This window comes from Daphnia carinata, chromosome 4 (genome assembly GCF_022539665.2).
Source record: "Daphnia carinata strain CSIRO-1 chromosome 4, CSIRO_AGI_Dcar_HiC_V3, whole genome shotgun sequence".
Taxonomy (NCBI): domain Eukaryota; kingdom Metazoa; phylum Arthropoda; class Branchiopoda; order Diplostraca; family Daphniidae; genus Daphnia; species Daphnia carinata.
The window spans coordinates 1367198-1394839 of record NC_081334.1 but is presented as its reverse complement, the minus strand read 5'-3'; the positions used below and the strand labels follow the sequence as shown (position 1 = coordinate 1394839).

The window sequence follows — 27642 nt, the reverse complement described above, 5'->3', positions numbered from 1 at the left end:
GAAGAATCGAATTATACAGCTGTGTATTTACTTGTCGTGGATGAGGGTGAAATTATAAAGACGGATGAGAGCGCACATTTATCACGAAACGAAAACCATCCATTCGACAGACATCATCAATTTTCTCCAAATCGTCCCCCACCTCTTAGCACACTGTTCTGATGAGGTAGGTTAAACCGAAAAGGGAAGCGAATTTTGGTACTGAGATCCGATCAGAACAGCAATCCCCAACACTCAAAAATAGTCTCCAGTAAATGGAATATTACGAATGCAGTATTTAGAAAGAAAAAAAAATATATCCAGAATAGTTATAAACAACTGCCTCTTGGCTTTTCATTTGTAGAGTTTTCAGTTTGGACTTCAGTTGCTCCAGTTACTTCTCACCTAAATTTGGTTGGGGTCAAACTGCATCCTTTCAGATATTTAAAATTCTATACTTGTTGGCAGTTGAGAAAAGATTGGGAGGGGGAGCTCAATTCGGCGCGCAAACAGAATATAGTTCAAAACCTCAGGATGCAAAATAATAATTAAAAATTAACCATGAACGGCGACAGGTCAGTCTGAATGTCCCTGGTCTGCGGGGGAAAGATCGTTGCCGTGATTGCTGGCGCTGCTAGAACTACTGGTGGTGTGCCCAGCATCCAAATCCAGATTGCTGGGGGATGTTGACTTGCTGCTAATTTTTGGCCGAAATTCAGTAATGACTACAGTCACATTGTTCACTGTTACTTCCTTGTGCATGGCAGTACTTCTGTCAACATTTTTCAACCTGTGTTGATAGTTAATCATTATGAATCAAACAATTGCCCATGTGAACTAATACTAAGCTTTCTGAGAGTAATGAGTGTTGAAATCAAATTATACCGTGGCCTGGCTTTACTGTTCCTGGTAGTGTTTCCATCTGACTTTCTTTCAGATTTATCTCTCTCTTTAGATTCTTTCTCTTTTCTATTTTTGTTAGCTAGGGAAGGATTGAACACTTGAGGTACCAATTGAGGATTGAGCCTTGGTTTCCTATATAGTTAAAAATGTTATGTAGAATGTAAATTTTCCGAAGGAACTACGAAACAGAAAAAGTCACCTGGTTGAAGTTCCTTTGCGAACATCACACATTGAACATTTGAATGCTTCAGCATTATTTCTGTAGGTACCTAAAGAAATAATGAGATAGATATCATTTGTCAACATCTTGTGTTTTCATTTTTGCTCTAGTAACTCACAGACACTGCAGTCCCAGTAGTTTTCTTCTATTTGCTTGCTACTCCGCTTCGCCCTTCTTGAAGGTACAGAAACCCCCATTAGTATGAATAAATATTTCACTTATACTAATTGCAGTAGATAACAAACAAAAACAAGTACATTGTTGGTCAAGGTTGGGAGAAAGAAGTCCAGTTGGATCGAGTCTTTCACTTAAGAACCGACAAGAAAAGGGTTATTTACCTCGCATTGGGACTGCCTTTCTTTGCATCCATGTCCAAAATGATCAGAACGAATAAAAAACAATTCAACTACTCGCTAAGTTTGTAATAAAACGTACGAATGGCATTACAAATTACAACGTTAAAAAAATATGCTTTTTTCGGGGTTCTTTCCTTAATTATCGATTCATTCGCTATCGATACAATAGATAGAGAAACATTCTTGAAACCAAACTATTGCAAGAAAAGGTTTCAATAAATGTTGATGAAGAGTATTCATTGTTCCTTTTTGCTTTGACGAGTGATAAGTTTGAATGCATTAGATCTTGACATGTACAACGTCTAAGTACAGAAGCTATCTTCCCCAGAAGGTATATTCCCTTGATATTTTTGCATTAGCATTCTTCATAGAAATATCCTTACCACAAATGGAAACATATGGTGAAATTCAAAGAGGTATCCTATCTTTTAGCCATTACCGTAACCGGTCATGCAGCTTTGCTTATTCATTGAAATTTTATTTAACAAATGTATTATTAGATCAGTTTTTCAGTATCAACAGACAAGGGCGTGACCGCTCTTTGCAGTCCACTCTTAACAATCGTATTTTATTACGGCGCCAAACTTGAAAGAAATCCATACGATGTTTAAGGAAACTGATTTTTTCCCCACAGTGCATCCAGGAAAACCTTCTTGATTTATTTGATCATGAAAAACTAGAATCTGGTATGTTGTATTTTTTGAATGTGAAAGGAAATTTTCATTCAATTTGCATGAAATCTTGCTAACTTTGAAGAGTTCAAACTGAGAAAGGTCTTCTATAAACACAAAACGCCGTAACTGTAAGTGAAATAAAACTTCGAGTTAAATTTCAGCATTGTTAAAAAAAAGCAAAGCAGAAGCAGACGAAACCATACAAGTATTGGTGGAATACTGTCCATATGTATTGATTAAAATTTGAAATTATGTACAGACCAATGTAATATTATCTTCACCCAAATGGATATTAAAGAGACATAAGAGAGAACGAACAATTAACGAATACACCCGAAAAAGATTACACATTCCCCGAATCTTTGAATGGGCGATTGGCTCAGATGGAAATTCTGATTCGAACAGATCGGATTTCGACGCCTTCCAACCAAACGAGTCGGCCAGACATTTCGTAAAATCTCCTCCATACTTGATAACAATGGAGAATATCACAATTCGCGAAGCATGCATCCTTCTCCGTCAGTTTACAAAAAAATCACGCTCGAAATACAGTCAAAATATCAAGTTCGATTCCCTACTTGTCGTTCACATTTGGGTCGGAACTACGATTTTTCACAGCACAAATGACTGTTGATGCAATGGGTGACATGTTCGCGTCGGAGTGAGGGTATATACACAGCGCAAGACTATATAAACGACTTGAGAAAAACCAAAATACAAGATGGATAATACTAGACGACGTTCGAACGGCTATCGGTACCGATGGGCGTAGCCGATGCTGCAACAGGAGATTCGCAGACAATCTCCACTTGAGTTTCGACAGCTGTTGGTACTGAAACAGCAGCATCTTCAACGACGTCTTGTTAAACGAAGCAAGAAAATTCATGTATTATCCCAAAAAGAAATGAATTAAGAAAAAAATACCTGGGTCTGTTGAAATAGGAGGGTTATTCCGACTGGAGAAAGATCGTGGCCATGACCAGTAACGACGTGTGGACGGTGAATCACTCGCTTCGCGACGAATCGGCTCCAACTATTTTTTATTTAAAACAAGAAAGAAATTACTAAGACAATTGGATTTTTGTTAAAGTATTATTTACCGTGTCTGTTCGGCTAATTCTGGCTGAAGGCTGTTCTGATGTGAGCTGGATATCGGGGGTCACGCTAGGTGACCGTTGATGAGTGGAATGTTGGCCAGCAGGAACGACCACCGGCGAAGCGTTTCCTCTGCGATGGCCTGGTCGCAACCCTGAGATGATGGGCGCGTCTAAATCCATATTGACGACGCTTTCTTGACTTCCAGTAAACTGAAATAATAAAACAGAAGTTGTATTAATAGCTGCACGATACATCCGATGTAAGGCAAATGAAATTACTATGGTTATTGAAATTTATACCACATAGCCGTAGTGTTTCAGGATATCCATTTTGCACATGGGGCAGGTCCGGTGCTCTAATAACCATGGGTCGACGCACACTTTATGAAATTCATGCCTAATTTTGTTTAAATAAAAAAAATATCGAAGGGGAAAAATTAAAACGGGTCATTTTCAAACTCCAGTCAAAATTCTACACACTATACCTGCAAGGCAATAATCGAACAACATCGTTGGCTTTGTAGGGCTCGATGCAAACGGCACAACATTCAGCTTCGGAAACTTCCTGAAAACAAAAACAAAAATAAAATCTTTAAAAAAAGATACAATTAAGAGAAAGCGCAGGTTATTGAATCTCACGATCATGTTTTAAAAATTTCTCATCGCGAAAATGCCCTTTACTTGTTAACTCTAGTCTACACACAATGTATTAAAATCTCATCACGAGATGGGCGTCTTGAAGAATACATTTACGAGCCGATAACATCGGGGTTCGGGATTACTAGCGGGACACGATCGATAAAGAACAACACGAGCCATTGCGCTCACACACACACAGTACCTTGTCAGTGTTTTTGATGGCCCTGGTGGGGATTTTGGAAAGGGCTTTCTGAGCAGCACTCGTCAACTCGCGCTAAGACAAAATTTCAAAATAAAATGAAACATGAAAAGAGGACTTTCTTAATGTGTTACACATCGTGAAATTATACAACTGGAAAAAACCCGTACCGACAGGCGGTCCTTTGCGTGCAAATAGCGGAAACGCTGGATGTAGTAAAAGACGAGCCAGGCCAGGGAGATCATCATCAGAACGATAAAAGAGATGGAAACGAACATTACCGATGTCCTACGTTGCCAACAGGAAATCAAACAGAAAAATTGAAAAATAAAAATGGGGCAATGTTAAGACATGTGTACGCAGATGGATTTGTTATCGACAACAGAGGCAGACCAGTAAACAGACATCCGCATTGCCATCGTCGTGAACGTGAAAATATTGACGGGTCTGCGGCCGTAAAGAAACGTCTCCTCTGTTGCAACAGTAGGATCCATGTTGAACTGATTCGCTTTTTTTTGTTTTTCGCAAAGATTAAGGCCCGAGTTACGCTCTCTTGTTGTTTCCTTTTTTTCGAAGTGTACACATAAAGATGTGACGAAAAACTGCGATATCAAGGAATGTAGAGTACGTCGCTAGCTGCCTTTTTTGAAAAACGATACTTCACCCAGCCCCAAACTGACGTCGTCAAGCTCGAAGACTCTGATGGAGTGCCGGTGATGGGCAATTGGGCCGCGACTTTTAAACCAGCCCTTAAAGTCACATGCGGGTAGGGAAAAATCAAATGTGCGATGGAAAGAAAACAAAACAAGATTTCATAATAACAGAAGGGCAGTAAGACAGCGCAGGCGTCTAGAAGCACGCGTGACCCCATCATCGGTAATTAAATTATGCACGTAGTTGATCTCTTTCCCAAATTACTCGTAATGCTTCGTATAGACGTACAACTTCTGGTAGAATGAAAGGCCATTTCCTATACTACCCACTACGACCATATGCAAATAGAATTGACTTACTATCACTCTCGGGCATCAGTCCCGAACACGTGATTTCTCAACAGCTCACGTTTTACCCCACAGCCAATGCGTCATGAGCTCACAAAAATTTCCAAATATCTCGCACTTCTTTCCGTTAAAGTCAGAACTTGGAAGCCACAAAACACAGTATTCTGTGACTTAACGAATTCCCCGAATGACTCACGCAAAAGCCTGAAAAGCACATCGCACGTCCAGCGCTATTTAAACGAAATGTTGATGCGATTGCCACGTCAATTCGTTCCACGCGTTTCTCGGTTAACGAAGCATGTCAGAAGAGAGTTAACATGTGATTCACAGTAGGCCCAACGTGTTAAGACAAGCGTAATAACGACCAAACAACTTTGTCTTATCGTATTTTCTCCCATCGTATATGGGAGACCCTCAACGAGTGCGGGAATCAGGCCAATCATGTGGGATGAGAAAAACCCCCCTTACTTTTGATATACGAAAAGTATATGATGCGTATCAATCGATAGCGGCCCCTATGTAAGTACAATCATAAAAGAAGTTTGCAGACAAGAAGAGAAACGCGTGTATCTACAGTGAATGATAGATGACGTGATGGCTAATAACACTAGTCGACTACACTAGATTCTTTTGAAAGTAGTCGACTTCCTGAAGCGCTTTTCGATTTAAAACATGTCTAGAACAGAAGCGTGGCACGTCGACTTTTACTTTCGCTCGATTACACCCACCAGCATATGTTGCATAGAAAGTTTTTCCTCATAGCGTAACGCACATACTTTGAAATGTTCTCCTACCTGTTGATATTAGTGAAACGGTAAGTGTAATGAGCGCCGACCGTCACTTGCATCATGACACGCGTGCCGTTGTCGACCAAAGCTGCCAATTCTTCACCTTTGGCGCGCGTGATAAACACGGCCACGATTTTGTCACCTATTGGAATTAAATTTAAAAAATTAATCAAGTTAAATTCCGATACACGTTCATTGCATACAAGGTCTGATTTAATAATGGCTGAATATTCAATCAAAACACAACGTCAATACATCCTGGTATGTTTCTGTTGCCAGGGAAATTCTAGTCGCCATGTCAGTGCAAATATAAAAAAAAAAAAAACATAGAAAAATCGATGCACCCTATTATACGTCTGTTTATAGATCCGTTTTTCTGTCAGTCAGAGAACACTTTTGTTTTTATTTTCGTATCTGATCAATAGGACAAATGGTAAAGACGCTATAAGAGACAGTGATGTATACTCAGAAGAAATGTTCCACTGGATAAAATTTTGTTTCCCCCCCCCCCCCCCGTTAAAATCATATTTAGAAGCCAACTGCTAACCTCCATCTCATTCACGGATATTGATTATCTTATTATGGATTAAGAGAGCCCACCCCCTTCTCTCTATTTAAATACCCAGTGCGTGTTTATCCAAGGAAATCTGATTACAACTTTTTTTTCAAACGCAACGGGAGATTTCGGTTTTGATTCCAAACGAGGTCGCACTTTCCATTCCGGAACAGACAAAAAAAAAGTAAACCGAAGCCGAAATCCCGGTAAGAAAAAAAATGTATAGTTGCGTGCCCCACGGAAGGCGAAAGAAGTTGTCCTGAAAATCAAATAAAAAAGACTAATGCCATTTGCAGTCCTCGCGGCAGATGGTAAGCGCTTTTTCTTTCTGACTTTTCATTAAACGAAAAAAAAAAAAAACGAGGGGGAATTCCGTGATCTGTCAACATCGGGCCGACCATCTGCTTTCAATCTTTTTTCATCGTCAAGCGCTTGAAAGAAACGGCAAAAAGAAAAGCCACGTAAAAAGAGAAAAGCGTAATAATTGCCTATAGAACCAATATTGCACACTTGTTGTCTTTCTAGCGGCCCTGAATCGGCAGCAATGAATAGAAAGCGTAACTAGATCGTTTGTGTGTCTCACAAACGCTACCACAGAGCGTTGCAGACCTTGGCCTCTTTTAACTGCCAGATTTTGTCTTCCATTCAAAACGAGAAAAACATATCGCTAGTGGCGACTGGTCCACCTTGAGATGACTCCGTGAACCATCATCCACCCACCGCAAAACGTCCTTCCCCGTCCATACGGAAACAAAGGATTACTTGAATACGTGACCTTTAAAAATCTTGTTTTGGGCTTCCGCAATCGCTGTACAAATTTGTACTTTGTTTCTATCCTAATTTCTTTTCTTTTTTTCGGTGTCATCTCCGGATGGTCTTTTTTGGAAAGTGCTGACGATTGTTGACAACCATCTCCAATTTTAATGAAGAAAAAAAAGAGAAAAAAATGGGACAATATGATTCGAGCACACCTGGCGAAAGCTTCAGTGTTTTCCCTAGATACCACGAGTTTAACGAAGGTATTTTCTCTTCGCCAGATGGTTCGCACGGCCGATGCGCGCGCGAGAGAAAATTTCAGACGAAAGTGAAGGCCCTTTAGAAAATGCTTCATTTTCTACTTAATAACCTTCCTACGACCAACGTACACAGGTAGGTTAGCGTTCTCATTCCCAAACATTGCGACCAAACCGAGGCTTTCTCTAACGTCCAACACAATCAATTTCACCATACATGTCTCAATCTGCTAGCAATTACTAAATCCTTTAGCATTGATCAATAACCGTGTTGAAAAAGAAACAATAAAACACCCCTCCCGAAAATGAACCCGGTGCTCCTATGAAAGGTGAATTGTAATGCGCCAAAGCGGAACGTACTTCATTCTATTGATCAGCAATTGTGTACGTATATATGCTTGTTAACGTTGCACACACACACGGGTTCGTCGTGCGACGTCGCAGACCTTGGATGAAAGGAAATCAATAAAGAGATGATGGTACGAAACCAACCACTGCGGCCCCCATGCCCCTCTTGTAGCCAAAAAGAGCCCTCGGAGGAAATGATTTTGCGACTCGTATCCATGCTCGCTTTTTTCCGCTTCACTGATAGATATCTTATCATCGATTGGGACGAATAAATAGGCAATCAGATGTCCTGTCTTTTTATATTTTTCTCTCGACGCCAAAAGGTATGCAAGCGTTTCGCTTTTGTACATTTTGGGTCCAAGGTGACGGAGGAAAGAAAAATAGGCCGATCAGATGGTAGCAAACATTTCGCTTTTGCAACACAAAGGACGGACTTTATAGACACACTTTACTTTAGACTCTATGACAATTGTTTCTATTGGTCGTATTCACCGCGCACTTTTCCTTGCAAAACCGCAGCACCGGACTCGGATACGTCACACACCGCCGTGCCATTGCCCAATTTTCCACTTATTGTCCTGGTTGCCACCCTCCCATACTGTTTAACTGTATCGTTATTTGATCCACTGTAATTATTGAAAGTGACGATAATTTACAAAAAAAAAAAAAAAAAAAAAATAGACGTTTAATGTCTCCTGGCATTGCTCGGCTAGGCGTAACGTTTGAGGGTGGGGCCGCATAGAGACGGCGGGAGGGAAAAAAACGAATGTGTTTCACTTACGATATTTATTGCGCAACGTCATTTTCTGGAGGCCGTCCTCTTTGTTGTTGTAGACGACCAGACCGGACGCATTGTTTAAAAAAGCCGCCTCCAATTTGTCGTCGAAATTGCAGCGACCACGGCGAACCAGAGCAATCCACGGCACCACCTTGAAAGAAAAAATGTAATCGTATTGTTAATGTGAAATAGTAGTATAGGTTTTCCTTTTTTAATAGGCGAACGTAAGAGAGGAAACAAGAATGAGGAAATATTTTAATTACTAGCAAATGCGTACTGAAAAATTCGAATAAAAACAATAATTACAGGTATCTCGTTTTCGTAGGTCATATCACAACCATAATGTGAGCTCGAATTAGCCGAACGAACGTGAACGATGAGTCCGGCTGTGCTGCCGACTCTGCCGTTGCCGAATTTGCCCATATCCGCTCCATCGTTGTGGACTGCGGCAGAATCGATGTAAGACACGTTGATGTGGGCCAGAGTGTACTCCTCGCTTTCAGGGAACGGCCATTGATCACAATGCACTAATTTGGTTCCAATTAGCGATACTACAACAGCGATGGACACAGTCATCGCGCGCATCGACCGGTTCATTTTTGTAAACGTCGAACATGCACAATCACGCGGCACTAAACAAGAAGATAGTGATGCACAGAGTGACGAGACTTTATCGATGGGAAAAAACAAGTGTCACTTTTCAAAGGCTTTGCAACGAGGGAATCAATTGAGGAAGAATATTGACGAGACGTCGTCATTGACAAGACGAGTCAAGTGATGCCTTTGAAAAACAAAAATGGCCGATTACCACAACTGTTGGACCCGATTTAATCGTCACACAACTGGCAGACAATCTGTTGCCTGTGAGAGAAATGGGTACGGATTTGTTTACGGTACGTTAAGATGAGAGGCGAACGGAAAAAAAAAGGAAATTGTCTAAACCCAAAGAAGCCAAACACGATAGCACGAATCCAACTCTCGAGCACGAGTGAAGCTCGTTCGTGGACGGAAAACACCTTTTTCGCTGGATGGCGCTGCAGGAAAAACTGCCAAGGACATTGCAGGGAGAAGGCGGGGCGATGCGACGTCATCAGTGACGTCACCTGACATAGCCATAGCCAATCACATACATTTCAGCTACGAGGAAAAATTCTGCTCTGGGGACAAAGACCAATTCGCGGGCAAAAACTGGCCGAAAGTTTCTTCCTCGTCAGTGCTACAAAATCCAAGAATGGCGTACAAAGATGTCTAGATTTTTCTCTCGTGTGTTTTTTTAGAGACAAAATGGAAGAAATGCTTGCCAAAGGCGTCGACGCAGAGCAACCTTCAAAACAAAAGTTAGTGCTTTTTTTTATTTTATCCATGCTTGTACGAACACATCCGCATGACTTTCGGGTTCTCGGGCGAGCTGGATCGCCATAAGAAGAAGTGGATGACTGGGCAATCACGACTCTTCAAGGTCACTTGCCTTTTCTTTACTCTTGACGTTTAACCTTCGACGATAACTATCAGCTTGATCGTTACACGGAAGAAGAATAAATTAAGCAAATCGTCATGCCCAATCGCCTTCGGTAAGAGTGAAACTATTCGTCCACCATTTTGCAGGCATAATGGCGCCCAAAACACTCGTTTACTCTAATTGCGTGGATAGGCGCACAAACGAGTTATTCTTAGTTTTGATTCCAACTTGATTTTTACCCATCATTAATCGAATTGGAAACTAGGAATCAAAGTTCTTCAAGGGTATTTTTTCCCTATGTTTCTAGAATGCACACCCACGCCACAAGCACATGCCAAATACCAGAATCCAGTTTTTTTGTTTGTTTTTTTTGTCTGTTTGGTCTGTTATTTGCGTCGTCGTGCAAAAGCGTAGCTCAAGCCATGGGTGATATGTACATTGTAATAGAATTTAAGTCAGCCTTTGCTCGTAAATTGTGAAACAATGTTATTATTCTGTCCCACGGGAGCTCGGCGTGTAAACTTATTTTTATTTCGTTGGTATCGAGATATTAGGTTTGTAGATTTCTGCTTGTTTATTTTTCCAACTATTTTTATCTCGTTTCCTGGGAGCTACAGCTACACGTGCTACGAGTTGGCATCGCAACGTCATAAAACTGATGTGAACCGCCGAATTCTTGTTTAAATTCTGTAAGGAATCATTTGCAGACAAAAAGGGAACATACTTTAAACCTGACCCCACCGGTTCAAACTGGCCTTTGACGTGAATGTTCGTTTTTCTCAAAATAGTTTTCCCTCTGATCTAGATTTTTAACATTTCACGGATTGTACGTAGCCGCCTGTTGCAAAAAAAAGCGTCCATCGCTATACATACGTTTTTACTAGCGGTTTATTTTCGTTCGTGTTAAAAATCATTTTTTAACGATTATGAACTATTATCATCGTGCACTTGAACCGAATTAATTTAAAGGACAGTATCATTTAGCTATCAAGTTAAACTGCCTTTCTGTTAAGGGTTTTATTTTGTACCGCCAGGTGTCTCTGAAAATAAGCGTTCCAAAGATTTGATTTAATTATCGTCTGCTGTTTTGGCCAGATCTTCAAAAAAAAAAAGCGTTCGCAAAAAAGCGTTATTTCTTTAAGAGAATTACTGGTTGAATTATCAAAAAAGCACTTCACTTTAAACCGGAAAATGGCCGGCAATCAAAATCCTATATCCGCCATTGACATGCTTACCTCTGCATTACGAAGCAATATAATTCCTAACCAAGAGTACCTACTCCAAGGAAGTGTTATCGACTCATCAGCTGAAGTCCTGCATAACCGATTACGTGGTAAAGTCTTTATTAAACTTTTCTAATGCTTTTCGTATTTCAAGTTATCACAATTTTATTTACACCAGGTTTATGTGATGCTGCTGAAACTGGACCAGAAACATTCCATGATCATGAAATGTGTTTCAGTCTAAGTATGTAGATATTTTCCAATCATCAATGATATTTGAAATTACCGTCCATTCACCTGTTACACCAACAGAAGCCAGTAGTCCGGGGGGCACTCCCCAGCAGCAGCAGTCGTTTTTGCTACGTGTACGACGAGCCCTGGATCATCCTGAGTATCCATGGCAATTAAGATACTTAGGACAACCTGAACTTGGTATATTTCCCTACCTATCACTTGTTTATTAATAGCAGTAATGGAAAGTGTAACACTATCTTTAAGCTTAAGTTGTATTAGAAATTGACTGAAGTGCTCATGCCAAGCTAGCAACTTGCTATCTTGAATTGTTTATTTATTGTTTTATTTCTCTTCAGGTGAAAAGAACCAGCCTACAGTTTTAAGAAGCTGCATTGATATTGCCTGTACCCCTAATGTAGTGGAATTTTTATCTGAACTTGGATGTCGAATTGAGTTTGAATATGTTCTAAAAGGATATCTCTTCAGAAAAGGAAGAATGAAAGTTACCATGTCAAAAATATTTCGGGTAATGCATTATCTAGCTACTCTTTCATTTGCATTTTTTTTATTGACTAATATTTCTCTTTTTATTGTTTGACAGATGGGTCAGGCCAAATCTCCAGACAGCCTGGAACCGATGACCGGAAGTTACCTAGTGGAACTTTCTCTTTTGGCTCCTAGTGGACAAGACGCTGTTGCGGATGAAATCAAAGTCTTTGCCGAACAACTTAGACCATTGGTTCACCTTGAAAAGATCGATTATAGAAGGCTTCAGTCGTATTCATGAGCTAAACCCAAGATCGGACAAACCTTAATTTTTTTCTGGTTACTTCCTGCAAGATAAGTATCTCAATAATTGCTGGTTGTTACTATAACTATTCTTTTTTGAATAAAATTGGTTTCTTTCTTTCAACGAACTTGTTCTTCAAGAGAACGTGAGGCATATACCTTTCCCGTCCGAGTTAGTCATCGTTAATGTCAGAAAAGGGTCCCCCGTCCATGCCGAGTACTTAGTTTACCACTGCACACATCGATATGCCTTGCAGTTTTTTGCTTCACGAGAGTGAGTGCCATCAGTTATACCAGTCCAAAGTCAGGTATCTTTTTACGTCTTTAAACACCTGCTGATATAGAATGGGCCTGGAGGCTGCGATGTTGGGTTTGCGTTTCTCGTAAAAGTTCGACACTTATGTGCTCGACGCTGCGTGAAAGTGAATGCGATTTAAGCAGCCTCCTACCGTATTCTCATTTTGGGAAGAAAGTATTTATTTTTTTCACATCCGTGTACAAAAAAAAAAATGAATCTGTCCAGTACGTAATTAAGGGCAGACAGTGGCAACTACTACGAAGGAACTCCCTATTGTCTTTTGTGATTAAATTTGCGGTGGTATGTCCTTTCTCACGGAGTTTTAAACTACTTGGACGTGCCAATATGGAAATTGGTTACTACATTTGGATTAAAATTCAACTGAAGTGGATCAAGTACTAGGACATTTTGCGGTAAAGCCACATGTTTGTATCAAATGCGATTCGATAGCCTTTTCCCCACACATTCGAAATCTAAGCGCTGTACACTTCGCACGTACACCGCATTCACTAAAAGCGCGTCTCTACCTTTCTGTCTAGACTTACCTAACCACATTCAATGAACATGCCTTTCACCCGTATCATGTCACTACAATTTCAGTGGTATGTTTCATGCAGTCATGTCACGTGTCTGACATCATCGTCCGCTAGGAATCGTCAATGGGAGTATTCCGTTTATGATAATATTGTGCGCTATCCGTTACACCAGAGGTGATGAAAACGGGCCTGCAGCCAGGCGCAGGGTTCCGCCCTGGAATTTACACTCGTAATAGATTTTTTTTTTTATAGCGTTAGGGAGAGTTTCAGGAGGAACAAAGTCTTACGAGCGTTTCATCTCAGCTAAAAATGGCTCGATGGAATCATTTATAATGCCGCGTACAAGTATCACCATCTTACAAGCGATGTTAAGATGGGTACGATCACAGTCAATGACTTGCACAATTAATTTGCGCTGCGATTGGAATTTTTCATTTCTGAATCATTCTTTAATAACGGGATTCTTGTACAAAAATGTAACTTCACGTTCAGTTTATCATCGTTTTTTTTTGTTTTTTTTTAATAACTAGCTAGAAGTAGACAAGTGGCATGTCTTTGTCGGGCGTTTCTTTTTCTCCATCATCCTTTTAAGGATAAACTTTGCTCAATCAGCTTTTCAGATTTTACGTGACTCGTGATTAATAACTTTTTGCGTAAACAAAAACGTTCTTTTTCTTCTCCTAATTTCTAATCGTGAGACGCGCCTCCAGCCATTGCGACAAAGTTTCGGCTGGGAAATTTCGTTGGACCCCGAAACGTAGACAAGGGTGCGTGACTTCAGGCAATATTACTATTGATAAAAACCTCCCAAGATTATGAACCAAAAGTTGAAATATGTATGGGATTGCCACTTTTCAAGTTCACGCTTCACGCCCATCCCCCATTGCCATTCAGTGAATAACACATTTATCAAGACATCTGTGCTATTTTATTTCTCAAGTGGCGCTAGTATTTCGTGCAGAACTTAATTGCTGTTAAACACTGTGATTTAACAAATAAATGAGGATTTCCCAGGTGGAAGATGGACGTGGCTGTGGTGAATTCAGTTCCATTACATTAAAGAGCTTCAACACAGGTACTTCTTCATTGTCCAAGACCAACTGTATTTAAAACCTTTCCCTGCTCTCCATGTTTTCCTGCACACAATTTGCGTTTAAACGCATCACCTAGTATTAAATAGCTCTTGTTTGTGTACGTAATTTTCTTTCTTAAAATCACGAATCGCTTAATGGATCCACAAGCTCGCATCTATGATAAGACTCAAAATGCGTGGCCTGCAGGTGGCGGTTTCCTTATTTCGTGGGCAAAATTACAGTGTTTTTACGAGCATAATTAATTGCTATAGATTTCAAACAAAAAGTAAAATTCCGGATGTAATTTGTTTTAACCCTCTTTATGCACGCATTTTAAACCTTGCGAACCCCACAATAGCTATCTTTTTCAGCGCTTTCACATTGGCATAGTGAGGAAGGCTTTTACCTCCGAACGAAAACCAGGCGTGTCGTCTTGGTAGTCTGCTTCTTCGTCTACTCAGTTCCAGCATCACCTCTTCACCAGTCGTGTTAACAGTTCGCCACTGTCGGCCTTACCGCAACAATTCACCGCCAAACGTCTCTGGAACTGTGCCCTTTTTCAGGATATTTCAAACATGGTCAACTATTATGACGATATGGCTTCCGTCAAGCAAATGTGTCAAACGTGCAGTTTACTCTTCAGGTATCACATTTAGTTTTCGTTTCGCTTTTAGTTATTCATTGATCCTTTTATTTCGTATCTATTTCTTTCCCTTATGTTCGGACGCATCCATAGACATGCTTAAATGTTAAGTTTTGTTAAAATAACATTCAGTGTAGACACTAGTTAGTTTTGAAAATTCAGAATAGCTCTTCGTGCGTTCGTGATGCTGCCCTAAATAGTATAATAGATACATTAAATTCTTTTCCGTTCCGCTATGCTGTTTGTCCTTAGGGCAACATTTAAACACGACGCAAAGTGCAATTATACACTTTTGTCGTCCAACTGTTTTTCTTTGCCCGCGGTCCGAAGAAAGTTCCTTATCTTTGTACCACTTAAGTGCAATCTCCTGTTGATGAGAAATCCAACATGTCAACTACCTCTCCCTTTCGCTCCACATAATCAAAGAGTGTCTTGATTGTATCCCCCTCCCCTTTGTAAATAAGATGACCCTACGTTAACTGTCACTCAGAATAAGATAATTTCGTATTCACTTATGTGTGGATTGCTAGAAAAAATTTTGAAAATTTTTTCTAAAGTGTAGGTGCGGCCTTTTTCTTTTTCATGTGTACACAACTTCGATCTAACCATACGTCAATGATTCAGCGCTTTATCGCCTAAAAATTCGTGTGTGTGTGGGTTTGGACGGAATTTTCTGTAAGAAGCAAGTTGAAGTTTTCATTATTATTTTTATTTTTTTTTCAATAGATGGCAAGGAAGCATCTACAAAATTTTGTGGCGTCAAGTCTTGATGTATTTCGTCACATACACTGCTTTAGGATTGATTTATAAATTAGCGCTCGACGACGAAGACCAAGGGTATTATTCACACATCATCGTACTTTAAAGCACAATGATATGCTAAAAAGGAAATTCAACAAAAAATAGGACGTTCGAAAAAATTGCCCTTTGCTGTGCCAAGTACGCCGATAGTATTCCTGTGGTATAGTTCCTTCTATGTTACAATTTATTACGTCTTAAATCTTATTTCAGTAGCAAGTTTATTACAAATTTATGTAGGTACTTTTCCTCGGATTTTTTACCGGAACAGGTAATCTCATCTTGTAATCATAGAGAAATATTGTTTGCATTCATCAAGATTGAAAAGTAAAACACAAATTACATGTAGTGATGCAGCGGTGGTGGGCTGTGTATGCCGCAATACCTGGAACAGGAAAAATCATTACTTTGGCCACATTTTACATGCAGAAGAATAATCCGCAAGTATGATAAGGCATATTCTCCCACATTTTGCACAATTACGCTAATGTATAATTGTTTTTGCTTTCATTTCAAGACAAGCAAGTGGCTGAGGACTCTTACCCGCTACTTGATCCTCGCATGGATGTTGGTAAATAACTTTTATTTTACATCTACCCCCCTAAAATTAAGAAACATTTAAATATTGGGTCCTTTGCAATTTCTGATTCTGGAAATTAGTTTGAACTTTCCCTTTGAATCTTAAAAAGTACACGATAAAATTAAACGTTGCCATGTGCTTGGAACTAGAGGGACTTCCCCACAAGAATGCGGCTACGGAAGACTGCTGTTAAATTTCCAGTGGCCCAATTTCACAAATCCCAAAACGGCCATGCTTTTCAGGGGCAGGGTAAATCCCTATTTTGGCATTCTATTGTTTGTTTAAACGCAGAGAGTCAAGTCACGCATTTCGCTCGAGCGATGAGCATCAATTGGTTTAGGCTTTGCTAAACCTTTTACGGTACCCATAAATATCTAAAAATTGTAATACGGCCCGGGTTTGTAAAACGAAAATGTCACTGTGTTAATGCGCACCTTTGTAAACAGGAAAAAGAAAATTATTGAACTGACCAATAATAAATTTTATTAATTTAGACAATGAGGACGACATGCAGGCCATTGAGAAATAAATACCCTTCGCTAGAATCTATGCAACGAGCTGGTACGTAATAAAGGGTTGTTTCCATCAATGTTAATTTGGTCTTACACTTGATTTTTGAATGATTTAGGATTTCTATTAAAACATGAAGCCGAAATTCTGTCCCTGGACGAGGAAAAGAATCACAAGTGGTCATTGCGCGTGGTTAATTGGGCCTTAATACTTGTTAGACAAGCGCGCGATGAAGGATATTTCGACAATCCTTCCGACGCCACTCGTCTCCTCGATCCGATTGTTGCTTTCAAAAAATCCTGCTCAGTTGTCTTAAAGTATCAAATTACTGCTATCCCGCTCTCCTTTGTTCAGGTCAGTTGTATGGACTTAAGCGATCTTGTTTTTGTTTTTGTATTTTTGTTTTTTTCTTCATTTTCTAATTTTGGCCAATTGAATGATTTCAGGCAGTGACATTGACGGTGCAAATTTTCGGACTCGTGAGCCTTATGGGCAAGCAGTTTGTCGATTTTCCGACCAAACTTCTTGTTATTGACTGTTATCTTCCCATATTGCCAGCAATGCAGGTGATTTTCAGTTTGATAAGTTTATGAGAAAGATCATAGCAAAATAATCTGATTTATTTTGGTTAGTATCTGGCCTACTTGTCTTGGCTGAAACTGGGAGAAGTTGCTGTCAATCCCTTTGGAGAAGACGATGACGATTTTGACATAATCGGGCTATTCGAAAACCACGTCGAGGTATTATATTTGTGTGTTTCTGCTCTGGAAGTTCTGATTAGATTTTTTAAATGTTCACTTTGTTGTGGAAATCGAACGAATATTTGTGAAGCTTGCAGGCGATTTGCTGAAACTCTTTGAGCTTGATCAGAATAATCCGGTGAAAGAAAGTCTGGAACAAATGAATTCTACACTGGTAAAGAAATTTAATAGTTTACATTTTGTATATATTCCTAATCTCTGTCTTTTCTATATTGTACAGTTTAAATTGAACGAAATTACGGATAGGAAACCAGAAATACCGAATGACGCTCTCAGTACATCGGAAGAAATCCCTTTCATGGTATGCATAACATTTACTTGTTCAATAGTTGTAGGATATGATGCCAATTGGTGGCTATTTATGAGAAATATAGTTAACGATTTGCTCTATCTTCTCGTCAGGATGACGCGGATGAGCTTGAAGTCATGATCAATTCATGATCAAATCCTGTAAAAAGACAACTCAAATTGTTCTTGCATTTGTCTCAAATGTGTTTTGTGCAGTACGTGATCTAAAAAAATTCAATGTTACGTCTTCATTTGCTTTTATTTTATACATGCTGTGGTTAAGAAATTTTACCATCTTCGCTAATATTTTGCAATCCGGTCGTTTGGTTTGAACGTCTGACTGCATGTATGGCACCATTCCTAAGGAAAATAGCCTCCTTTATTTGTGTTAATGAGAATGATAAATTTCTTAGCAACGTTGGGAGATTCTGAAGAATCACTGTGTAATAACAGATGATTAAAATTATGCATTGTATGCATTAAAATTACTTCCAAAGGGCTAGTTTTCAACTAATTTCAATCATTCTAGTGAGCTACAAACTGTGATATTTGTCCTTTGCTAATCTACTTTTAACTAGGAATCTAATCGGCTACCGCAGATGTCATTGCCTCTTCTGGAATGCGGATTATTATTTTCCCGTGGCATAGCTGAATAGTGTAACACATCGCGTGTTATCCAACCATTTATCATCTTCAAGTGTAGGCTGGGATGGCAGATTGGTTCGCTAGTTTCAAATGCCAATCATGATTTTTACTTCAGAATACATATCTCCAGCAAAGAAATATTACGAAAAAGGTATGGTCATCATTTCGGTTCGTTTCCTTTTTGCTTTCTTCTTTTGTGCAACCTTACAACAAACTTATTCCGATAGAGATAGAATTTGCCACTATGATATTTTGCAAGTTCTTCATTTATAGGCCATGGAATGCATTCTGCTAAGACAGCAGGGCATTTGACAAAAAGCTAATACCGTCTACGTTGACTGACGGACAAAAATAGCATAGCTTCCGACCGGAAGAACGAATAACTCGCTAGGACATAACGAAAAAAAAGAAACAGTCGAAATTTGGAAGCCTTTGTAAATACAGAAAAAGACGCTCTCTTGTCTGAATTTTTTCAGCAATCGAGTAATACCTAACGACGTTGCCGAAATTCAAGGATATACCTAACTTTTTATTACTTTTAGTTTTCTTTTTTATTGACATAGATATATATTGTTTTCCCTATCGCCATTAGTCGAAAATTTGGCTGTAAGGTGTCGCTTCCTTATCATGTTTTCAACTTGGGGGCTGGGAATTCGACAGTTGAGGCGGTTGTGGCAGTGCGGCTGGCCTGGAATATCCAGCAGTTGTACTTAATAAAACAGCGCCACAAAAACAGTATAGCAGAATTCACAATACGCTGTATCGGAATCGAATTTTGAAATTTTAAAACGTTTGTGTATTCTTATGAGTTACGAATTTTTCACAATGATTCGAACTTTTCTATTGCTGCTTTTCGCAGCCCTCGCCTCACCATCAAAACTTAACGTACCTCGTGTCTTGTTACCGATCTCTCCAAAAACACCGGTAAATTTCACATTGGAAGTATCCGATGGAGGCTGCTACACGTGGTAAGTTTACACGGGTAATTCTTGCATGTTTACCTTCAAGCAATACTTCCATTTGAACCTTTATTAGACATTTTATGCAGGGTTCGAAAATGTCTTTCAAATATTACGAGTTCTTGAATATGCATTTGTCTACCGGGACACTTTCACATATTTGATTGTGTGTGTTACATACAAATGCATCATATAAGAATTCAGTTTCTAACATAATTATCATACCCATCTGAAAATTTAGATTGAGGTTTTCTCAGATTCAATCCTTCTCTATGTTTAGCAATCCTGCCACTGTTTGTAACCACTTGCGAAGTTAGAAATGGTGTTGTCTGTGTGCTTGTTTAATTTTCCATCTTTAACTTTGGAATTTTAACTTTACCTTTATAATAGTTTACTCTGTCTTTATTTCAGTGTAGATTGAAAATGAGCAAGAAAAAGTACTCTTAAAGGAAGTGGTTGATAATGTTTTGCTAACATTTCATTTGGCAAATCATCAATTTTATGCCATCTTGCATTCTATAACACACCCCAGTTTTTTTTTCTGCTCCTTAAAAGAGCATCTTTACAGTGTGTGCTTCATTATTTTGTAATGAAAGTTAAATTTACTCTAAGTTTTCTTAATGACATAGAGTGATGTTGAAACAGTACCTCAAACTGAATAACTATTTGTCCTTCGAAATTTCTTTAGCAGTAAAAGAAAGGGCATTTGTTGTCAACCCCAAATAATTACTCGAAACGGAAGCATTGAATGAATTATTTTTGGTCGACATGTTTATTACGTTATGGGAGAAAGAACAAATTAATTTGTCAAATGCTTCAAGAGGTAGTGCAATAAGGAAAACCAAGCGCTATGCTACTAGTACAATTAAACTTCGGTGCGAAATTTATAAAATTAATTAAGCCATTATAGTAGCTAGTATATTCTTTTCCAGTTTACTTATCACACTTTCTTCTTCTTTGGATTAGGTCTTCCTCACGGCCAGAAGCAATAAAAATCATCCCACTTTCTGACGATACCGGATGTTCAAGGAATGCTGTCGTTACCTCTGCAGGAAGTTCAACTCATAAGACATCTGCCATCGTATTGGCACAAGAAATAAGTCGGTCAACTTATTTAAAGATAATTCATCAGAATTTTGCCATTAACTTGCCGATTTTTTACTGTCAGACACTGGAGAACTTCTTCGCTGTGATGTCATTCTCAATCACATCCGTAGTATTCAAATTGCAATGAAAACTCGTGAACTTTTCATAGAAGACGCACCTGAAGAGTTCTATGCTAGGGCATCAGATGACCAAGGTAATTGCTACCCTTACCAAAAATGACAAACAAAACTAATGAAATACCTTATCGTACATAGGAAATGAATTTTCTAGCGTGGACGGTCTAGTGTTCCGATGGACGTTTGAAGGTCATTCGACGGATCCCGAAATGGGAAATGAACCTGTATTACGTTGGGTTCAATTTTCTGACTCCTCATACGAAGTAAAACCGTCCATTGCTGCACTCGAGACACTCGGTTACCAGGGCCACGTCATTCTAATTGAAGGTTTACGTACGGGCTCCGCAAAAGTTTCGGTTCGGCTTGAAGATGAAATTTTCAAGGTAAAGATCATTTTCATTTATGCGTTCGCTAACAAATAGTAATACTAATTGCTAAATGCTCGTATCTTGATGCAGAATGTTCCTACTGTGGATGTTAACATTGTGGTAGTCGCAAACTTAGTGCTTGATCCGCCAGAACTTTATCTTCTCCCGGGAACTACTGTACCTTTACGCTTGAGTCAAATTCGACAAGGAAAAGCGGAAGTAATTTCTTTACCTTCATCTCAATATTACCTTGAGGCCGATGACCCTAAAGTGAGCGCCACCATCGATACTACCGGCTCCGTACGGGTAAGGATACACACACCAGCATGTTCGAACGGTTTTCAGTAGAAGTCTTTTATATTCAATTATTTTCAACGACAGGCTTTGGGACTTGGATCGACTCACGTCCGTTTACGCGACAGAAACATGAAAGATCCTGATGTAAGCCACGCTCCGTACGTGATTGTCAATGTCGTTCACCCTCATCGTCTTTCATTGGCGCTGTTGCCTGAGCGAAGCTGGGCAACGTTTCTTGGCAGAAATCATGCCGTTATCGTAAATACTTTAAATGCTACCTACTCTTATCGAATGTCCAGCAAATTTTTTTCTTTCCAACGCATCAGGTGGAATTGTTTGATGAACATGGCAATTTGATCCAGCCAAACGACGATCTCTCTGTCCATGTAAATATTCCTAAATCGTTCACAGTTGACAAAGCCACAAAAAATGGCACGTATCATCCTGGCAAAGCTTCCCTACTTGGAGTACATAAGGTGACGAATAGAAATCATTATCTTAAACAAAATCTAATGTATATTATTTGCGGTTGGCTGTACTCTTTTATAGGTTAAAGCGTCTTTACGCTCCATCAAGCTGACGGATGGCACTGAACTTGAACTAAATCCGACATTAAAAGCCAGTGCCGACCTGGAGATCTTTGAGAGCATAAGCGTGACTCCTCCTATACAAGTGCTTGCTTGGGATCCAATAATGCAACCCCGACATGAAATCAAGTATAAGGCTGCTGGAGGTGTATCGTCGCACTATTTTTCGTCGTCCAACACATCGTTTGCAGCAGTTTCGCAAGCTGGTCTAGCCAAAACTGTAGGACAAGGCTGGTGTAATATTTCGGCCAGTGTTCCGAAATATCCGCATTTGCGTGGCGATGCTGCTGTACGTATAGATTGTAAATTTTACCGAACAACCCCAATTAATTATTGTCTATTTACAGCTCTATGTTCTTCCGCCCTTCAATATGAGCATTTTGAATCACGTAGTTGAAATTGAAGAAGGTAGCTCCATCAATGTACCCGTGGCCATGATGACCCGATTGCCTAATGGAGAGAAAATTGCATTCAACGATTGCTCAGACGTATGGATTGAGATGGAGTTAAGCGATAAGAAGAATTTTCATATTGGTCCCTTGGCAAAAGATACCCCCAAAATTACGGGCTGCCGATCAATTCCTGTCCATGCTACGGGCATATCAGTAACAAAATTGGCTCTCATATTTGCTGGCGAAAACATGGCTGTGAAAGATAGCGTAACTTTGGCGTCTTTTCGGAAACTCCGCCATATAGAACCGGTTAAACAAGAAACTGTGTTAGCATTGGGATCTTCTCGGCTAATTGTTTTTGAAGGTGGGCCTCTCCCTTGGATAAACAAACCATCAGGCCATTTCCGTAAAAGTAGGTTTTCTTATTAATTTTAATGAAAAGTTTACTGATTACATCTCCTTTTTAAAACAGTTAGCGTTAAAAATGAAACCGTTGCTTCTGTTGGTCAGTTGCAAGCCGTTACGGACAGTAGGCATATTAATAAAGACGTTTTCCAAGTGGAAGTGTTATGTCGCCAAATTGGTGATACGGAAGTCGTATACCGGGTTGGAAACATTGCTTCTGCTTCTAACATGTATCCAGTGCAAGCTTCGATTCAAATCAAGGTACGTCGTGTATCAAATTTTAATTTCTTAAATGTCGTTAATGGAAAGAATAATTTATAATTTCCAGGTTTCTTGTGCACACCCTGGAAAAATTCATTTGATGCCCGAAATACGAGTTCCCGACGAAAGTAAACTCCCATGCACAATCGACACCACTACACAAAGAGTAGCCACGCAAGCTTACCTTGATCTAAAGTTAATAACGGTGGTAAAAGATGAAAAGGGCCGCAAATTGGACAATTATTCCAGCGTAGAATTAGAATGGTCTCTTTCACATACGGAACTTGGGAAACTTAACAAGGAAGGACTCTTGGTTGATACCGAACAAGTAAATGGATACCCAAAGTTCAGGCGGAGTAAGTTCGAATATAAATACGTTTTCTCAGTATAGTTCAAATATATCCTGCCTAGGCTATCGTATGTTTAAGCCTGCCGGTAAAACTGGACCACTGGATGTGACCGTCCGAATTGTTGGATACAAGCCGTACGTGCTGCGTATGTTGAATTTAATCGCCCAGCCTTCGCTGATTCCAGCTTCATCCCAAACCTCATTAGACGAAGAAGAGGAAGTCAGCGAAATACTAACTAGCACGATTGATTTGATTCTTGTTGATGATGTAAAAATTGCTTCAATCGGAGAATCACTTTACAACCACCCCCAAAATAAGGTATTTCTTTTGTCTTATCCATTTTCGTCATAGTGATTTATCGGGATCTGCTATTTAGTTTTCAAAATGTTTAGTTTTTCATGGATAGTATAACGACTTGCCTTATTTTAACTCGTTACAGGATGTTGCTGCATAACGTTATTAAATCAGCACACATTCTATTGCATTCTTTTATACGTTTATAGTTTTTACTTCCAATTATGCATGTCTTTTACCAGTTAAACTGACTGGGAATACTTTACTTGCCCTCTTGGTTGAAATAATTCACTTGAAGGTTAAGGGTAATATTTTTTTAATGGGCTGGAATGCGATGTTCGTTTTAAGCATAGTAGTAGAGTTCAAGTAAAAATATCTAAAACAAAGCAAAACATTTTTTTGTAATGATCACCAAATTTTATCCCAGTTTCATTCATTCTTTCAACTTTCTTTTCCTCTCCTGCTTATTGCACTTTGTTTTATAGATGTTGCTGTATCTGACTGATGGATCTGGAAGCTTCCATTTGGATTATGAACCCAAACATATTGCTCATGTGGATTACAATGCTGCGAACCGATCCGTTTTGGTAAAGGACCTTAAATGGCCTTATTCTATTATTTATTAAATAACTGATTTTGTGCGTTTAGGTATCTCCTTTAATGAACGGTGAATTGAAAATAACAGTAACTGACCAATGCTTGTGGACGCGGCAACCTGCCACTACCACGATCCAGGTAATTACTTTCCTATTCATCTGCAAATTCATTTAAAATATCCCTGCATTCCATACTCGATTATAACAGGTTGTGGGGATTTCGCGTATCGAGTTACAAGTGTCTGACAAAATTGAACAGGGCAACAGTGTACCGATGAACGTTCAGTTGTTTGATACGTTAGGTCACCCTTTGGGAGCAAATGTGTTACATTTTGTGAAACTACAACCTCACCTTGGATCATCCATTGTTCGCGTCAAAGCCAGTGAAGGCTTACATCACACACTGGAAGGAGTTGCATTAGGCGAAACTACTGTCGCTTTCAGCTCGGCCGCTGTTCACAGTTCAGTTGTAAATGTGCAAGTGTTTGCCCCGTTGAAACTCAGTCCTCGGAATGTCACACTTGTTTTAGGAGCTACGATGCAAGTGGTTAGTATAATTTCGTCTATAATCGATATTAGCATTACTGACTTGTTTTTTTATAGGTGAGTTCCGGCGGACCGCAGCCAGACGCTGTAGTAGAGTATACTCTTGAAAACGAACAAACCGCAACCTGTACTTCAAACGGAATTGTTGATGCGATTCAACTTGGACGCACCAAACTGTTTGCTCGGGCAGTGGGGATTGATCGGCAAACAGGAAGGCCACGGATCTATTCACAAGACCAGGTTGATGTCCATGTAGTACGTCTGTCAGGGATCCGCATTGTGGCTCCACTAACTCGTTTACGACAAGGCACTGAAATGCCTGTATATCTTACGGGTCTTGATGACTTTGAAGTACCGTTTGCCTTTGGAACTTGCAACCCTCCTCTTGAAGTCGAATGGCTTTTGACTGATCACCAATCGGGCCAAGTTTCAAGCCCTTTCCAGCATAGCGGCTTGAATCCATTGTCAAGCGGCAGCTACTTTGCGTCACGTTTTAGGGCTTTACAGCCGGGCCACACAACTCTGAAGGTTAAAGTTTCTTCCCGGCCACCTTCTGGTCAACTACAACATGCGGAACTGACAGATGAAATTTCAATTCAAGTCTATGAGTCACTACAGCTTGTTAACCCCTACCCAACGACTGGCGACGTGATTGTTATGATGCCAAGTACGGAACTCAATTTGAGAACCAATCTGGATTCGGCGGCTTCCATTGAGTATACAGTAGCAGGATCGAATGACATTATCCGTTCAGATAGCAAAGGAAATATTCGATCAGGCCGTTCTTTGGGCCATTCGTCACTCATTACAACGGCTGTTAACAACTACGGAGTAGCACAATCTTTAAGCACGCTAGTGGAGGTGATAACCTATTACGTTTTGTTTGATAGATAATTTTCAATCGTGTTTCTTGTTGAATTTTTAGGTGCGCTCTGTATCCTACATCATGTTGACTGCTTCTCCGCTTTTGAATGTGGCACCCACAGCTCGTGTATCAGTCATTCCTCGAGGCTTTGACTTGGAGCTTCGATTAAGCTACCGAGACGCTCTTGGACGCTCTTTCCATGCCGTACGCAATCAACTGACGTTCCGTCCTAGCCGATTTGATTTGATTCGGCTATCGTTCGACCCAGACAACTCGACATTGATTGTTCATGCGGACAAAGTTGGCCAAACTATTTTGCATCTATACGATGAATTAAATCCAGGGCTTAAAGACTACCTTCGATTCGATGTGGCCGACGTGCTTCGACCCCAGCAAGTAAGAATATTTGTATTTCAAATTTCTAGGTTACTTTGAGTAAATGTTTTTGTGTTTTTCTATGATAAAGGTTGACCTTGTGTTAGGAGATGTGGTGTGTTTTTCAACCCACGTACTGCCATTGAGTGGAGGACGTAGCAAATGGTCAGCAGACGTTAAAATTATTGACATAGACCAGGATACAGGAGTGGCGATAGTTGTTGGAACGGGAACAAGTGAAGTGACTTACAGCATTTCTGAAAAACAAAGCACATCAACCGAAGTGACAACTGTCCCTATTTCTTCGCTACGTTTCGAAGAAACGTCGGAAAAGGTTATTACCGATGCACGACGGGCTGGCCAGTTTTTCGCCCTGAGTCTACGTCAGACTGGTAGCAGTCTCATAGGAGACAATTGCAGTACTGAGGCTGTGACTCGTTTTACGCGTTCTCGTACACCACTTCTCACTTGTTCACTTTCATTTGATGTTGAAAGTGAAATCAACATTGAAGATATTTTCATTTCAAAAGCCGAATTTGATCCCAAAACGGGATTCTATCAGTGTGTTATTAAAGCAGTAGGAAATCCAACTGTGGCGAGCAGCACACTGGACACTGATGTTGTGCTAAAAGCTCGGTTTTCTAATGTTGTTGCTCAAATGAAGATGCCTTTCTACCCTGCCGTGTTTGTTCAGACACCAGAAGTCCATGTCAGTGATCTCCAGCCTGCCTCACATCTTATCGTAACAGGGAAATCGAATGTACTTCAGGTAAATTCCTCAAAATTGATTGTTTTGTAGCAAATGATGAAATTTTATTTGGATTCGTTTATAGCAACTGGAGTTCATTAGCAGTGATAGTTCTGCTTTAAGCATTTATGGTCCTCAACACCCGTCGCCGAAGAGTATCAAGATACCTGTACGGTTCAACCCAGGGTATCTAAGCGAAAACAGTAGAACGTCTTTATTCATCACAATTCGGAGCCCGTTGTCAGGACAGCAAATCGAAATCCCGGTGAAAATTAAATTATTCGGTGATCACGTTCAGTGTGTGCCCGACGCAACGTGGGTAAACGTATTAACTTCCGTGTGGCAGTTTGTTCAAGAAAGAGCAATTAGTGTCCTTTCTCTACTTGGGACTTGCGCAGCCATATATATAGGTAACGTTGAATTGTTAAACATTTTGTTTTAAACACAATTTAATTTTTACTTTTATACACAACTTGATCATTTTATTTTGAAGGTTACCGTGCCTTCGCCGGATGGTCCTCATATCGAGTAACGTCAAATCCTGTCGCATTTCTACCACCCAATGGGATTCCGGAGGCTCCGGCATATGGCTCGCCCTTTATTAAACGTGGACCGCAACTCTGGAGCGTGGATAATGATTCCCCGCTTCACAACTCAGGGATTTACCCTCGGTCACATCACTCATCTCCTAGCACCTCTTCCCCTTTATTAAATAGACGTCAATCACCCTTCTAATTTTTTAAGTAGTGTTTGAGTTGTCCAATGTTTTCCTATACAAAATGTGTTTTAATTTTGAACAGACATTCGTGTGAAAATGTTACCAATTTTGTACTCTCCCAAGTCCATCAGTTACAGGAGATGAAGACAAGCAATACAGTTGTCCTAATTTAAATCCTTATTCTAAGAATAATACACAGTTTGGATTCAGTCTTTTTCAAGAATTTTTGAGGAAAACCTTGGATAATGTGAACGTTGTACACAGAAAGTA

General features: G+C 39.8%; 6 protein-coding genes across 7 annotated transcripts in view; 3 read left to right on the top strand and 3 right to left on the bottom strand.

Moving 5' to 3' along the window:
* Nucleotides 1-5: 5 nt before the first annotated feature.
* On the bottom strand, nucleotides 6-1597 carry LOC130695324 (YY1-associated factor 2-like). 2 transcript variants are annotated; one of them, XM_057518452.2, is made up of 5 exons: nucleotides 1441-1597; nucleotides 1221-1276; nucleotides 1082-1151; nucleotides 865-1014; nucleotides 6-769 (listed from the first exon to the last, which is right to left on the bottom strand). In XM_057518452.2, exons 1-5 carry the CDS (start codon nucleotides 1470-1472, stop codon nucleotides 556-558), a joined length of 522 nt encoding a protein of 173 aa, XP_057374435.1. In that variant the 5' UTR covers nucleotides 1473-1597; the 3' UTR covers nucleotides 6-555. The 2 variants fall into 2 exon arrangements, with proteins under 2 accessions (XP_057374435.1, XP_057374436.1); XM_057518453.2 differs by having other exon boundaries at nucleotides 1221-1273.
* Nucleotides 1598-2340: 743 nt separating this feature from the next.
* Nucleotides 2341-9208, bottom strand: LOC130695301 (E3 ubiquitin-protein ligase goliath-like). The gene is made up of 10 exons (XM_057518423.2): nucleotides 8858-9208; nucleotides 8555-8702; nucleotides 5863-5998; nucleotides 4238-4355; nucleotides 4071-4142; nucleotides 3715-3794; nucleotides 3530-3626; nucleotides 3233-3439; nucleotides 3057-3165; nucleotides 2341-2991 (listed from the first exon to the last, which is right to left on the bottom strand). The coding sequence occupies exons 1-10, from the start codon at nucleotides 9146-9148 to the stop codon at nucleotides 2864-2866; spliced, it is 1386 nt and encodes a 461-aa protein (XP_057374406.1). The 5' UTR covers nucleotides 9149-9208; the 3' UTR covers nucleotides 2341-2863.
* A 552-nt stretch (nucleotides 9209-9760) lies between these two features.
* LOC130695316 (mediator of RNA polymerase II transcription subunit 18-like) lies at nucleotides 9761-12380 on the top strand. Its single transcript, XM_057518441.2, has 5 exons — nucleotides 9761-11343; nucleotides 11412-11477; nucleotides 11546-11665; nucleotides 11824-11993; nucleotides 12069-12380. Exons 1-5 carry the CDS (start codon nucleotides 11202-11204, stop codon nucleotides 12252-12254), a joined length of 684 nt encoding a protein of 227 aa, XP_057374424.1. The 5' UTR covers nucleotides 9761-11201; the 3' UTR covers nucleotides 12255-12380.
* Nucleotides 12381-14607: 2227 nt separating this feature from the next.
* LOC130695307 (bestrophin-3-like) lies at nucleotides 14608-18461 on the top strand. Its single transcript, XM_057518429.2, has 13 exons — nucleotides 14608-14806; nucleotides 15533-15643; nucleotides 15713-15767; nucleotides 15845-15875; nucleotides 15954-16048; nucleotides 16122-16175; nucleotides 16679-16745; nucleotides 16813-17048; nucleotides 17141-17260; nucleotides 17327-17434; nucleotides 17526-17609; nucleotides 17676-17756; nucleotides 18322-18461. The coding sequence occupies exons 1-13, from the start codon at nucleotides 14739-14741 to the stop codon at nucleotides 18397-18399; spliced, it is 1188 nt and encodes a 395-aa protein (XP_057374412.1). The 5' UTR covers nucleotides 14608-14738; the 3' UTR covers nucleotides 18400-18461.
* LOC130695299 (acetyl-CoA acetyltransferase, mitochondrial-like) overlaps nucleotides 14652-27642 on the bottom strand; it is a 33926-nt gene continuing 20935 nt past the window's right edge. The window contains exon 9 of the mRNA XM_059494922.1: nucleotides 14652-14662. The gene's annotated coding sequence lies outside the window, so the exon portion shown is untranslated. The remainder of the gene's footprint in view (nucleotides 14663-27642) is intronic.
* Nucleotides 19078-27583, top strand: LOC130695285 (nuclear pore membrane glycoprotein 210-like). The gene is made up of 20 exons (XM_057518398.2): nucleotides 19078-19356; nucleotides 20314-20447; nucleotides 20516-20647; nucleotides 20709-20953; nucleotides 21029-21244; nucleotides 21320-21493; nucleotides 21562-21711; nucleotides 21785-22111; nucleotides 22170-22626; nucleotides 22687-22880; nucleotides 22948-23236; nucleotides 23292-23548; nucleotides 24010-24111; nucleotides 24173-24259; nucleotides 24329-24667; nucleotides 24724-25527; nucleotides 25592-25927; nucleotides 25998-26675; nucleotides 26740-27064; nucleotides 27148-27583. Exons 1-20 carry the CDS (start codon nucleotides 19193-19195, stop codon nucleotides 27387-27389), a joined length of 5652 nt encoding a protein of 1883 aa, XP_057374381.1. The 5' UTR covers nucleotides 19078-19192; the 3' UTR covers nucleotides 27390-27583.

Bases quoted from the DNA above. Each gene is read 5' to 3' on its own strand.
- LOC130695324 (XM_057518452.2), bottom strand. From the start codon at position 1,472: ATGGATGCAAAGAAAGGCAGTCCCAATGCGAG. The intron at 1,152-1,220 runs GTGAGTTACTAG...TTATTTCTTTAG, and splicing joins CTACTGGGACTGCAGTGTCT to GTACCTACAGAAATAATGCT. The intron at 770-864 runs GTATAATTTGAT...CTATCAACACAG, and splicing joins AACAGTAAAGCCAGGCCACG to GTTGAAAAATGTTGACAGAA.
- LOC130695301 (XM_057518423.2), bottom strand. From the start codon at position 9,148: ATGAACCGGTCGATGCGCGCGATGACTGTGTCCATCGCTGTTGTAGTA. The intron at 8,703-8,857 runs GTAATTATTGTT...TTTTCTTTCAAG, and splicing joins CCTACGAAAACGAGATACCT to GTGGTGCCGTGGATTGCTCT. The intron at 2,992-3,056 runs GTATTTTTTTCT...TCGTTTAACAAG, and splicing joins TCCTATTTCAACAGACCCAG to ACGTCGTTGAAGATGCTGCT.
- LOC130695316 (XM_057518441.2), top strand. From the start codon at position 11,202: ATGGCCGGCAATCAAAATCCTATATCCGCCATTGACATGCTTACCTCT. The intron at 11,666-11,823 runs GTATATTTCCCT...ATTTCTCTTCAG, and splicing joins CTTAGGACAACCTGAACTTG to GTGAAAAGAACCAGCCTACA. The intron at 11,994-12,068 runs GTAATGCATTAT...ATTGTTTGACAG, and splicing joins CCATGTCAAAAATATTTCGG to ATGGGTCAGGCCAAATCTCC.
- LOC130695307 (XM_057518429.2), top strand. From the start codon at position 14,739: ATGGTCAACTATTATGACGATATGGCTTCCGTCAAGCAAATGTGTCAA. The intron at 17,261-17,326 runs GTGATTTTCAGT...TATTTTGGTTAG, and splicing joins CCATATTGCCAGCAATGCAG to TATCTGGCCTACTTGTCTTG. The intron at 17,757-18,321 runs GTATGCATAACA...ACTTTTAACTAG, and splicing joins CGGAAGAAATCCCTTTCATG to GAATCTAATCGGCTACCGCA.
- LOC130695285 (XM_057518398.2), top strand. From the start codon at position 19,193: ATGAGTTACGAATTTTTCACAATGATTCGAACTTTTCTATTGCTGCTT. The intron at 22,881-22,947 runs GTACGTCGTGTA...TATAATTTCCAG, and splicing joins AAGCTTCGATTCAAATCAAG to GTTTCTTGTGCACACCCTGG. The intron at 24,112-24,172 runs GTAAAGGACCTT...TTGTGCGTTTAG, and splicing joins CTGCGAACCGATCCGTTTTG to GTATCTCCTTTAATGAACGG.